Source organism: Anabrus simplex, chromosome 1 (genome assembly GCF_040414725.1).
Source record: "Anabrus simplex isolate iqAnaSimp1 chromosome 1, ASM4041472v1, whole genome shotgun sequence".
NCBI lineage: Eukaryota > Metazoa > Arthropoda > Insecta > Orthoptera > Tettigoniidae > Anabrus > Anabrus simplex.
Window position 1 is genome coordinate 115,199,739 of NC_090265.1, and position 13,311 is coordinate 115,213,049.

A 13,311-nucleotide genomic window follows, 5' to 3' on the forward strand; every position below is an offset into this window, starting at 1 on the left:
AAATTCTTCTGTGTAGACCTGTAACAAAGAATATTATCCTTACCTTCTTGTACCTAACTTATAGTAATAACCAATAGTACCAATATGTCTTAGTACTCACTTACTCGGAACAAATATAATTTATAAACCATTTCTATTAATGCTTGTTGTTTGAAAGGGCCTAACACCTAGGTCATCGGCTCAATTTCTATTGAAACGACACAGATAACAGGCTGTTACCTACAATGCACGAGCAGACACGCACGCGATTTTTAACGGTCTTTAATTTCGTCTGCGGACTCTTCAAAAATAAAAACGAGTGAGTTGGCCGCGAGTTCAGGGGCAAGCAACTGGGTTCGAACCCCTCTGTCGGCAGCCCTGAAGATGGTTTTCCGTGGTTTCCCATTTTCAGACCAGGTAAATGCTGGGGCTTTACCCTAATTAAGGCCACAGCCGCTTCCTTCCCACTCCTAGTCCTTCCCTATTCTATCGTCGCCATAAGACCTATCTGTGTCGGTGCGACGTAACCAACATGTAAAAAAAAATGTTTAACTTACCTGTGTAACTGATGTTCCATGCTCTTCGCGAACTCGTTTCTTGGCCTGGCTGACTGCTTTTTACACATCGAGGCTTGCTTCATCAGGTACACACTGGTGGACTGTTTCATTAAAAACACTATTGTCACTTGCAGTTATCACTTTACCGGCACACGCGGATGACAGTCTTTTATAGCAAAACCGTACTGTTTCACCCGACTTGTTCTCTCGTTGCTTGTAAAACCTATAACCATTGTATACTAAATTTATTTTACCCTTTTGTGAAGAAATGAATTGCATGTTGTGCACTGTTTGATGGCACCAAGCAAAATAACTGAATAAAGATCAGTGTTACACTTGGGGAATTTGATCTTTGGTAGGATGATAATTCCTGTTAATAGTACATGGGAAATACCATTCTAAAAGTCGGTGGAAAAACATGGGTTGAAGGGAAGCGTGATTCATCGCACAGCTCGTCCCTCCTGCGGTCATCGCAAGCACCTGCTGTCCGGAGTCGTAAATTTTGAGACTCATTAGAATGTTTACTTTAGTGACCAGTTTGTATTCGTGAGGTTTGGGACTCATTAGAATGTTTACTTTAACGACCAGTTTGTGTTCGTGAGTTTTGAGACTATTTGTTACTAATTTTAGCCCGTGAGTTTTGGGACTCGTGAGTTTTGAGACATAACCGTGTGAAGGAGGTGAGGGGATTGGCGGTCTTTGGCTATACTAGGAACTATCCCGGCATTCGCCTTAGTGCAGGAGAATGGAAAACCACGGGAAACCATTCACAGGATAGCTGACGGTAGGGACCAGCCCCTTTCCGTCTTCGAAATGCAGAGGCGTAGAGCCACGGCAGAGCCGTTGCCACCACTCATTTTCTCGGTTGGCAGGTCGAGTGCAGAGCTGTTGGACCACGGACCAGCCATGCGGGTTTTTAACTCCGTGCGGGTGAATGTATCGCGAATCCTTGTTCCAAACGTAGAGCACATTGTACACTCTCGACGTACGAGTAAATAAACAAACACACGTCCTATCTCAGGTCACAGTGTGCTTTGTTTTGCTAAAATGAGTGAATCCATGTTCCTTTATGCAAAATGTTATTATAAGATACAATACGATATTACTTTTGTTATACTAGTATGTTTGACTGCAAATGCTGTGAACCAGATTTTGCTTCACCAGTCACATTTCACGATAAACACACCTTTCGCTTACTCCTGCCTGCGGCGATCGTCAACATACATGCATGCATCAACCTTACACCACTCACAGAATATCGCATTGGTGGATGATAGCCCATCGCTTGCCAGACGTGGTTGCGCTCCTGGGATGCAAGTCTTCGCCACCACTGATCGAACGTGTGTGAATTTCTCCTCTACATTTCTGTCCTTTAGTATTCCTTTTGGAACAGGTCAAATGTAGGTAGATTGGTCTTGGAGGAAGGAATGCGACCGGTGAAAAACAGTGTAAGACGGCGGTTACTAACACAATCTTTGAAGTACCGAACAGAGGACTCTACACATGGAAAGCACCTGACAACATTAGAAGATTCCAAATTTATTTCATCTTTGTTAAATTACCATAAACAAATCAGATTAAGTCAAATCACAGTTACTCAGGACGACATGTTGATAGTGACCATAACTTGGTCATGACTAAATAAAAAATCAGTTTCAAGAACAAAACTTCAAGCAAAATTCAAACTTAAAAAATCTTCACAGAAAGGACAAATAACATGGTAAATAAGAAACGTGAGGATCAGTGGGAGTGGTGTAAATAACGTATGGAATTGTCAAGGCTGGAGATGAGGTTTTAGGAAAGAAAAATCTTCAGCCAAGGAGAAGTTAGGTGTCATAGAGGACTGGAATAAGCATAGACGAACAAAAAATATAGAGGTTTGCAGAAGAACAAAAACATCAGATCACAAATAGGTGTAAACAAGAGGGAAAAAAATGTGAGCAAGAGAAATTTCAGAGTTGACTGAAAAAATACATAAAGAATGGGAAGTAAGCAGGGGCATTTTCGAAAGTTAGATGTCTGCAACACAAGTTTTAAAAAATCCATAATAGTGAAAGAGAAGGATGGTAACAAATTAGTTGATACTGAGGAGATACGTGAATGATAGAAAGAGAACATCGAATATCTATACAACGGGACAAGTGTCCAAGGAAGAATCTGAACATGTTCTGAATAATCTAAGGGTTAAAAGGTAACATGTATAGATGGTATACCAGCTGAATTACTGAAAAATCGTTTGTTTTAAGCTGTCAAAGTGTGCTACGACTTGTTCAACATATTTCTTGAAGAAGGGTTTGATATTTTTAAAGAAAATACTCAAGGAATACAAGTAAATGCAGAACCAATCCGCTGCATCAGATTCACTGATGACATTGAACTGGTTACAGATTCAGTAAATGATATAAGTAGGATGTTTCAAGTGCTGCTAGCTGAACTTAGAAAGTAAAAACTAATGAAAAGTGCTCAGGAAACTAAGATTCTAATAGTGAGCAAGAATATCCCGAGAACTACTGCAAATATAAAACTAGCAACATCTAAAAGAGAAGAAATACAACAATTCTATTACTTGAGAAGCATTATCACTGAAGACACCAGATGTGTTTCTGAAATAAAATAAAATAAATAAATAAATAATCCATTTGGAAAGAATGAATAATACAAGACTTACACAAATTTCTTTTAATCAAATGTACGAGATCAAAATTGTATAAGCAAGTAGAGAAATACCTCACTGGAATAGGATCACCAAATCTACAAGATAGAAGAAAAAAAGCAAAGTCACCTCCGTGCAGGCCATGAAGGCCCTTGGAGGAGTGGAAGGTAAAGGCTTCCACCATTGTTAACCTCGGCTCGTGATAGGGTAGAGTGGTTAGCTCTACGCCCGGCCGCCTTTGCCCCCAGGAATTAACCTGGTACTCATTTTTGGTGTAGGCTAAGTGAACCTCAGGGCCATATGCACCTCCGGAAGTGGAAATCTCGTTTATTAAATTTTACGACTTCCTGACGTGAATTCGAACCCACGTCCTTCCGGGCGAACCGAGCACGCCTTTACCACCTCGGCCAGGCAGCCCCTACAAGATAGAATGGTAATCAGGAAAATATTTCACACAATGGGAATTAAGGAAGATGAGAAGAAACCAACACATCTTACTTGGTCGCAGGAACAGAAATTACAACAATCGATGAAAATGAAGAACTATTGCCCAAGGAGGAAAGCTAAGTAACCTATCCATGCAGCAGAAGAAGAATAAATAGATAGATAAATAAATAAATGAATAGCATTGGTCAAATAAGCTTTCCAAACCAAGAATTACATTTTAACTGGCAGGCAAATGAGCAATGAGACTAAGAAGGCTTTCGCAAAGTCCTTCATTTGGTGGATAGGATGGAGGATCGCCAGAACAAGCTGGAGGGTTGAATCTAACCCTCAAGTTTTAAAAGTGAACGGAAACCGGATACTCACTAAATAAATTAAAAGAGGGAAAATAAAACTTGCAGGCCACCTGTTGAGATGCATTAAGTTCCTCACAAATATCTTCAAGGAAAATTGCTGAGAATGAGAAGCAAGGGAAGACCCGAAGACCTGAAGAAAATGATGAAATATAGGAACTATGAGGAATTACAGAGAGTGGCCGAGGAGAGAGGAGAAAGGTTCCAGTGACAAGGCTTTGCCTTTAGTACGTGATGATGATGATAATTACAAATACTGACTCAGGTGTTTGAGTGGGCCAGATGCCGTTAATGATAACTATATCGTCGAACACTTCATGATCAGTCTGAAGAGAAGCATTAGATGTACACTAGCGAAAATAGAAAGTGTTACACCATGAAGTACCACTCCAAAATGTATCAGACTTTGTGGAGATGTTCATCATATAACAGGTATTACGTGATTAAACTTTCAGTCCATTCTGAACTCTCCATCATAATTATCATCAGTATGAGGTGTGACCCCACGGTCACGAATACACTCTTGTATTCGGCGTGGCAGGGAAGAAAAACAGCCTCCAAATGATATCTTGAGGGGTTTCTTGCCATGCCTGAAACCCATGCTGGGTCAGTTCAGGAAGATTGCTGGCTGGAGGCTAACATGACCGTATGTCTTCCCATCACATCCCAGACATGCTCTAAGGGTGACAAATCAGGGAATCTGCAGGCCAGACAAGGATCCGTACATTCATCAAGGCGTTTCTGGTGTGAATTGCAGTGTGAGCTCTTGCATTATCCTGAGGGAATACGTCATATGATAATCCCGTCATGGAGGGTATAACAACAGGGTTTACCATTCTTGACACATACTGGCGAACATGTAGTCTCCCATCAATAAGTACCAAATCCGTCCAGTTGTCTTATCCAATAGCTCCCCGCACCATGTTTCTAGGAATTAGAGAGGTATGTGCGTCGATGATTACTGCTTCCAGTGACCTTTCACCAGGTCATCTACGGACATGTTCATGTCGATCTGACCGCCACAAACAGAAGCGAGACTTACCGCTGAACACCACCGAATGCCACTCAATGTCGCAGCTGATTCTGGCTTTATACTATGGAAGTCTCCCGTGTCTGTGGTTTGGTGTCAACGGTAAACAACGCATGACAACTCGAGCTCTCAACCCAGCTTCCAGTAATCTGTTCCCGACGGTTCGTGGTGACACTCTACCCGTAACCTGTGTCCGGATTTCAGCTGTTGCCACCCCTCTATTCGTCAGAGTCAGCCGACGAGTCCTTCTAGAGAGAGCCGTGCCTGCTCTTCGTACCACACTGCTGTTCTGAGTCCACCTCGTCACTATTCGTTCTGCAATCATTGGACTACAGCCAACTGTCTACGCAATCTATCGATATAATGCTCCCATATTCCTCATGCCCATGATTCGAACTTTCACAAAGTCCGAAAGATGACGATAAGCTGTCCATGCACGTTCTCTAGGCATGCTGTATTGCGACTTCTACATGAAAAGAGACAGTAACGTCAGACACACACAACAGCCATCACGTACACACCCTAGCCGCCATATTTAGGAATGGCGTTTTCCTGTACTAACACAGGTCGTATAAGGATGATATTTTAATCAACATATCTCACAGGCATGGGTGTACTAGGGTATCAGTTTGGTGACGTTCGGTCAAGATGTTCATGGTGTAACATTTTCCATTTCCGCTAATGTATATACCGTCGCAGAGTTTTGATGTTAAAACAACGCATAGCTTTCTCTCACCAGACTTATACTCGACCACTAATTCTGCACCACATTTCTTCATGGAACAGATTAGGGTTTTAAGTAATCTTACTTTTACAGATTAATATAACCATGCAAGTGGAGCGAAGATTCATAGCAAAACAGAATGAGGTTAGAATCAATTTCTTTCCGTCATGCATTTGCTTCGAAGTCTGTTCACAAAATCCATTCCTGTCTTTAGAATCACTCAGTTTAGGATCTTACACCTCAGTAAATTTTATGGGATTTTAAATTAAGCAAATTTGTAGCCACTCGTACGGAAGTTTGGGAAATTTTCATTTGCTGAAAATAAATGTATTTTATTCTGGTTTTCTAGATGATGTGCAATATTATCCAGTGTTTATTCCGATATTCGTTACAATAATATTATTTTAATTTATGCTGAATTCTTTGTGTATCTGTACTGCACTCTTCCTGTTTCTTTAGGTCCTGCGGAACGCGTCTTGTGCTGCTCGCGAACACCGTCTTTACGTAGTGATAAACTTGTCGGAAGAGTGTCCATGCCCCTCAGAAGATCCCACCTGTCCTACAGATGGCATTTTTATCTACAACACCAATGTCGTCTTCGATCGCAATGGTACTGTCATAGCCAGGTGAGTCAGAACAATAATTCCTTCGCACCTAGCGAGAATAGATGGACACACATGCCTCGAACTCATAAAAAGATATCTCGATGATATCATGAGTTGTTATAATAATAATAATAATAATAATAATAATAATAATAATAATAATAATAATAATAATAATAATAATAGGGAGATTTATTAAAGAAATAAATCGTCCGTCCTCCAATGAGGGTGGCTATTCGGATCCGGAATAGTTACAATTTCAATGGAGTTTAAAAATATCAAACAGTGGAAATTAAATCGTTAATGCTGTTATATTCCTTTTACCAGGGTTAGTGGGGGAGGAATGTTAATCACGTTCTTAGGTATAGATTGATGTGAATGATTTGTAGAGAGTCCTTCAGGATCTTTATTATTTCTTCTATTACGCAGAATGGAACTTTCAAATTTTGTAGGAAGGTCGATGTCTGTCTAGGGAGAGTGCCTCTTTCTCCGAATAGTAGGCCTCTGACAAACCACTGGTCGATACGTATTTTATACTTTGTTGACATGTAAGGCAAGCACGGAACACAAATAGCTTGCTTTTCTAGGTCCACATTCCGAGCCTGATTTAGGTATCTTTCAAAGCGAATGGTGGAATCTAAGACCGTTGCTTTAATTTCCTTTCTGTTGATTGCTATGATATCAGCTCTCTGATTAGAGTCATCGGTAGAGATGCAGTGAACCTCCTCGTGCACCTCCCATCCACGCTGTCTCAAGCCTTCAGCAATCGAAATTCTTGCAAGGTGGTGGCGATGGTTGCGCATTGGCTCAGTGCTCCGCGACATCTTCACTGCGCGTATGTATTCAGAAGAGGACAGAGGTGATTTATGGTAATAACAGAATGAAACGATTGCATCCATTGGAAAACTTCATGAAATCGCATCCAGACAAAGACTCCAGATCTCATATCAGAAAACTTACTACATGAAAGGATCTTTTCGGCACCCAAATGGACAAACAATGAAAACCCAATATGGCAAAATATCCACCGTGTCTAAATTCAAATTCCCGGGAGAAGTCATCCAGTCTTCAGGACTGAATCGGGAAGCAAACCAAGAAAGGGTCTCTAAACTACAAAGCCGGGCTGAGTGGCTCAGACGATTGAGGCACTGGCGTTCTGACCCCAACTTGGCAAGTTCGATCCTGGCTCAGTCTGGCGGTATTTGAAGGTGCTCAAATACGTCAGCCTCGTGTCGGTAGATTTACTGGCACGTAAAAGAACTCCTGCGGGACTAAATTCCGGCACCTCGGCGTCTCCGAAAACCGTAAAAGTAGTTAGTGCGACGTAAAGCAAATATTATTATTATTATTATTATTATTATTATTATTATTATTATTATTATTATTATTATTATTAAACTACAAAGAGTATACAGACTCCCTTCGAGCAGATATAATAAAAAAATCTATATTCCGAAATCAAAAATTAAGATATTATAACACTGTAATTGCCAACGGCCGTAGCCGTGTTGAAACGCCGGTTCCCGTGAGATCTCCGAAGTTAAGCAACATTGGGCGTGGTCAAGATTTGGATGGGTTGCCACGCGCTGTTGGCGTTGGGGGGGGGGGGGGTAAGGGAATGGAGGAGCGAAAAGGAACTGGCCACCGTACCGTACGTAAACTCCGGCTCAGCCACACCTCTGCGGAGTTCGGACCTGCCTTCGTGCAAAATACACGTGTAAAAGCACTGTAATCAAGCCTGAAGCACTGTATTCATATAAAACACTGATCATTGGGGCAGAGCATTGATTAAAGATGTAGAAAAATAAGAAAAATCTTAAGGAACATTTTTGGACCAGCCTGTACAGGGGAAATCTGGATGATATCGAAATCTCATGACCTGTACCAACACTCAGAAAAAACATCAGACACGTTTAGGAAAAGACGTTTGAAATTTTATGGACATATTCTCCGAATGAGTAATCAGAGATTGACCAAAAGAATTCTGAACCTGGCCCTATCAATGAAAGTAAAAAATAATTAGCTGCTCGAAGTTGGAAAAGATCTAAAGGAAATAGGCATCACAGATGATATTATGATAGATCTAAGTTCAGAAAATGAGTCGACAATCACCGCTTTATACTGTCCCCGTTTTCTACCATCAAGTTAATCTGCTCCAGACTAGACAGCCGTTCCCAGGCGTGCTCAGTTCGAACAATGAAAATTAACGTAAAAATTTACATCCTGGATTTGATGGGGAACATATATCTAATATTGACAAGACGAGGTCAACTAATAGCTATAAATGATACAAGGGGAGGCCACGACGTTCGGATCACGGAGTATCTTCAAACTTGGTACACGTTTAGTAGTCCATTAGGACAAGATAATGTAGAAGTAGTATGTGTACTGTATTAATAAGGCGTTCTCAAGAAAATCGCAAGAGAAGTTTTCGCGTCGGGTATGTACCGGTGCGTTGCGATCATGAGCACGAAACGGCGGTGGTCAATTGATTAACGTTCAAAGCTCCGTAATCGCTGGATCGAATCCAGCTTGTGGTTTTATTTTTCAACATTGGTCATTTTCTTTCATATATATTAAAATTCAAAGGTAATATAATGAAAAAAAGATGTATTTGCATGAACGTTATTGGATTTCCAATGTTATTTGGCACTTTACTAATGTCTATCATTATAAAAAATATCTTTCTTTGTTCCTTATCTGTTTACCCTCCAAGGTCAGTTTTTCCCTCGGACTCAGAGAGGGATCCCACGTCCAGTGCCTCAAGGGCACTCATCGCTTTTTTATTTTTTTATTTTGCTAGTGGCTTTACCGACACAGATAGGTCTTATGGCGACGAGGGGACAGGAAAGGGCTAGGACTGGGAAGGAAGCGGCCGTGGCCTTAATTAAGCATTTGCCGGGTGTAAAAATGGGAATTCACGGAAAACCATCTTCAGGGCTGCCGGCAGTGCGGTTCGAAACTACTATCTCCCGAATACTGGATACTGGCCGCACTTAAGCGACTGCAGCTATCGAGCTCGGTGGAGGTTTTTCTCTGCGTACTTCAGTTTTCCCTGCCATTCCTGCAATTCTCTCCAATATCATTTCATTTCATCTGTTCGACATTAATCATTGCCGCAAAGGAGTGCGGCAGGCTTCGGCAACCGGCACAATTCCTGTCCTCGCCGCTAGATGGGGGCTTCATTCATTGCATTCCTAACTCGGTCCAATAACTGGAAACAGGCTGTGGAATTTCATTGTCATGTGTGTCCCTTTATGCGGAATTAGAATCTCGACTTCATTAGGTCACTAATATGGGGCTTAGAAAATTACAAATTTCCTATGAGTGGTGGTGATTATTATTTCATGTACGGCTAGATAAACATTCCCTATCCGCCTGGTGGCCATGATCATTAAGGTGTCAAGTCTACTTGGTCTAACACCGTGCTTTTCCGGTTCTAGTCCTGTTGATGGAAAAATATTTCCCCCTGAGAATGTATGCCGGCGAGGTAATCACTAGACTGCATGTGAAAATTCTGGATTAAATTCCAGATCTATCCGCAGTGTTCGTATGGAGTTAGGGCACATGACACTGGTGGTAGTGATTGGTCCGTCAGATGGGGATGTAAAGCCTTTGTTTTATTCGACAGGAGTAGGAAACGTGCCGACACTGGGTTGTTTCCTTCTCTCCTACCTCATTACTATCATCTCGCACCTAGATGCGCATATCGCCCATGCCAAATAGAAAGACCAACACCAGGTGAGCCGAACATGTTCTGGGACATTCCCGGCATTAAAAGCCGTACGATAAGTAAATAAATAAATAAATAAATAAATAAATAAATAAATAAATAAATAAATAAATAAATAAATAAATGTTTTTTTTCGATTACTACAGGAATATGAAACCATGTGCCATTATTTTCCTCTGTCCCTTCCTATCCATCTAGATAATTGAGCCTCTCCGTGGAGAATTACCTGCGGGCGACCATGTTTTCAAACTCACCGTGATAATACGTTCTGTTTATGTCACCTCCTCCCTTAGTGATCCTCTAACCCTATTTCAACCCTCATTGTCAGTAACAGGGAGATTCACTTTAGTTTTCATTTCACAGTTGCGTTTACGTTGTGACTTTTTTTTTTTTTTTGGCTTACATCCGCTCTCCTCTCTCAGCATTTATTTGTCTGAATACTGTGACACATAGAGTAAATAGCAATTACTCGTACATTTCGATGCAGACCATTAAAGTAATTATAATTATCCCTCTTTGTTGTGTCGAGAGCTCCACCGCTTCACCGTGGAACGACAAATCGGCAAAGCATTTATAGTCGAAGTGAGTGTTATAATGAGCATGTTAACAACGTAAATGTTTCAGCAAAGTGGGACACTAACATCTCAGAGAGTGGTTTGTCCCTTTGTACGGAATTACAACCTTTACTTCATTACGTCACTAATATGGGGCTAGAAAATTAATGCTACAGGTCCTATTGAAAATTCTCTTTCCTTTCAAATCACATATTAACTGAATGATCTAACATTTCGCTCACATCCTAATACATACTCTGGATAATGATTGGCGGGAAGGTTTTATCTACCACAGATGATTACTATGTATTACGAAATATCAGTACGGTACCTTGTAAACTTTGATTTTTTTTTTCCTTTTTTTTTTCTTTTTTTTTTTTTGCTAGTTGCTTTACGGCGCACCAACACAGATAGGTCTTATGGCGACAATGGGACAGGAAGGGGCTTGGAGTGGGAAGGAAGCGGCCGTGGCCTTAATTAAGGTACAGCCCCAGCATTTGCCTGGTGTGAAAATGGGAAACCACGGAAAATCATTTTCACGGTTGCCGACAGTGGGGTTCGAACCTACTATCTCCCGAATACTGGATACAGGCGGCACTTAAGCGACTGCAGCTATCGAGCTCGGTAAACTTTGAATTTAAAAACTGGATAATAATAATAATAATAATAATAATAATAACATGCATCTTTAGATCTGTGTTGAATGTGTCAAGGCGCTATAATGGAATTCTTGAATGGGTAGAAACCGGCTGGTTTTGAAGCAAGAGACGGACGTATTGTGTACTAATTTAAACTGGTGGTTTGTCTGGATGTTGATCTGAGGGAGTTCTAGGCTCTTCAAGTACTACTACTACTAATTGTTTACATTCCTCCCCTGAAGCGGGAGGCGGGCCTCTTAAATGGTGATACAGGAAGTCGAACGAACAAATGCCCTACAGTCGATCGTTGATGAGGTAGGCCTACGCCTCTTTTAGTTATTAGATGGATTGGAGAGATGATTCGTATATACGACTAAGTTTCGATTCGGGTATGTTTATTATTATTATTATTATTATTATTATTATTATTATTATTATTATTAATATTATTATTATTATTATTATTAAATACGTCGTAATTGGGAATATCCTGGCGGCAGTGATCACTTACAGTAGTGTGATAATAAAATAAAGTTAAACACAATTACCCAACAACAAGAGTACAACAATCAATTCCGTGGAAAGAATATGTTAAAAGAAATACTACTACTTTTAACATTCTAAATTAAGCATCAGCATATACAATTTCACACACAACCTAAGTATTTCCAGTGCTTAACACTACGGCCTACAATACTATAGGTTGAGCTTACTACTCGTTTAACATTACAACACCGTCATATACAAACTCACGTACCTTAATTATTTCAAAATTGTATGATGAACCCGAGTGACTTAGGCCCAAAGTCAATCATGATTTGATTTATGAAGGGAAATAGTACATTTATTGAAATACAGAAGTGTATTTGAAAATATTTTATCTGTGTAGTGTTGAAATATGAGCTAAGGAACACGACAGACTGGAGCCTGACGGATTAGCTCGACCAACAACATTTAGCTGCTTCACAGCAGGGGAGCCCATTAGTTGGCGACCAGAAAAATACAAGTCCACAAATAAGTCTTGGTCAGAAAGAGAAGGGGATAGTTTGACACAAAGGAAGCTTGCAACATGAGTAGTGCGCTGGGATATTTTTGGCGGACGGAAACTTCCGCGACGTCATGTATTCCAGGAAAGGTTGAATGGAAAAGTACAGTGGTTGCGAGGACATTCGCTAGCCTAGGTTATCGCAGGTGGAAATTTAAATCACGTGACCACTTGCAGGCCAATCACGAAAATTTAGATGTAGACTCAGGGATACCATCTTAAGGAATGATGGATGAGATATTCTCGTAACTTCAAAAGTAATCAGTAATAAATTATTGTGAGTACATGGATCGATGTAATGAACTTATTAGATGTCACGTATAGAAAAATAATCGCTAATTATTGGCGAATTAAATAAATTGAAGGCTGGATTTCTTGGAAACCAGACAGCTTGAATGTCATTGGCTGGACGAAAACCACGTTGTAAGGGACGCTTCCCAAAGGCGCGAAATGTGAGGAGCTAAATCCACCCGTATCTCCTAAATCTATGATCGTCAGGAGTTCATATTTAATCCAGCAAATAAGCTAGAGGAGTGGATTAATTTGATATAAATTTTAACGTCCAATTCGGAGTGCAAGTGCCGATATTAAAAATCCACCCCCTCCCTCATGGGTATGACGTCAATGAATCCGCGAGGGAAAGCTTCATCCATATATACGGGCGCAAGGGATACTCGCAAACACACTTGAAATGAATTTCTGGAGCTGAACCGTCGTTCGCAGCTGACTTCAAATCCGTCGGGCGTACAGTAACTCAACATTTAATGGCGCGAGCATCCGCCAGTACTTATAAAATGTGATCGCGCTCAAGCAACATGAACTGAAAGTAGTTAACTTAGGACAGTGTTTGCCAGTTATAAATATCATAGTGAAGTCAATTAATTGCATTGTAAGAGTGAGTAATATAAATTGCACCGCAATAAGTACGTAAATAACATACTGTGTGACGAACAGTACTTTGAGGGAATAATAGCCTGTACTTTGGAATATCGCACC

The 13,311-nt window shown here is 40.6% G+C and overlaps 1 protein-coding gene across 1 annotated transcript in view; it reads left to right on the top strand.

The window, feature by feature from the left end:
* Positions 1-13,311, top strand: part of LOC136884477 (vanin-like protein 2) — a 143,243-nt gene that overhangs the window by 68,892 nt on the left and 61,040 nt on the right. The window contains exon 5 of the mRNA XM_067156676.2: positions 6,200-6,366. Within this exon, the coding sequence (XP_067012777.2) occupies positions 6,200-6,366 (167 nt within the window). The remainder of the gene's footprint in view (positions 1-6,199; positions 6,367-13,311) is intronic.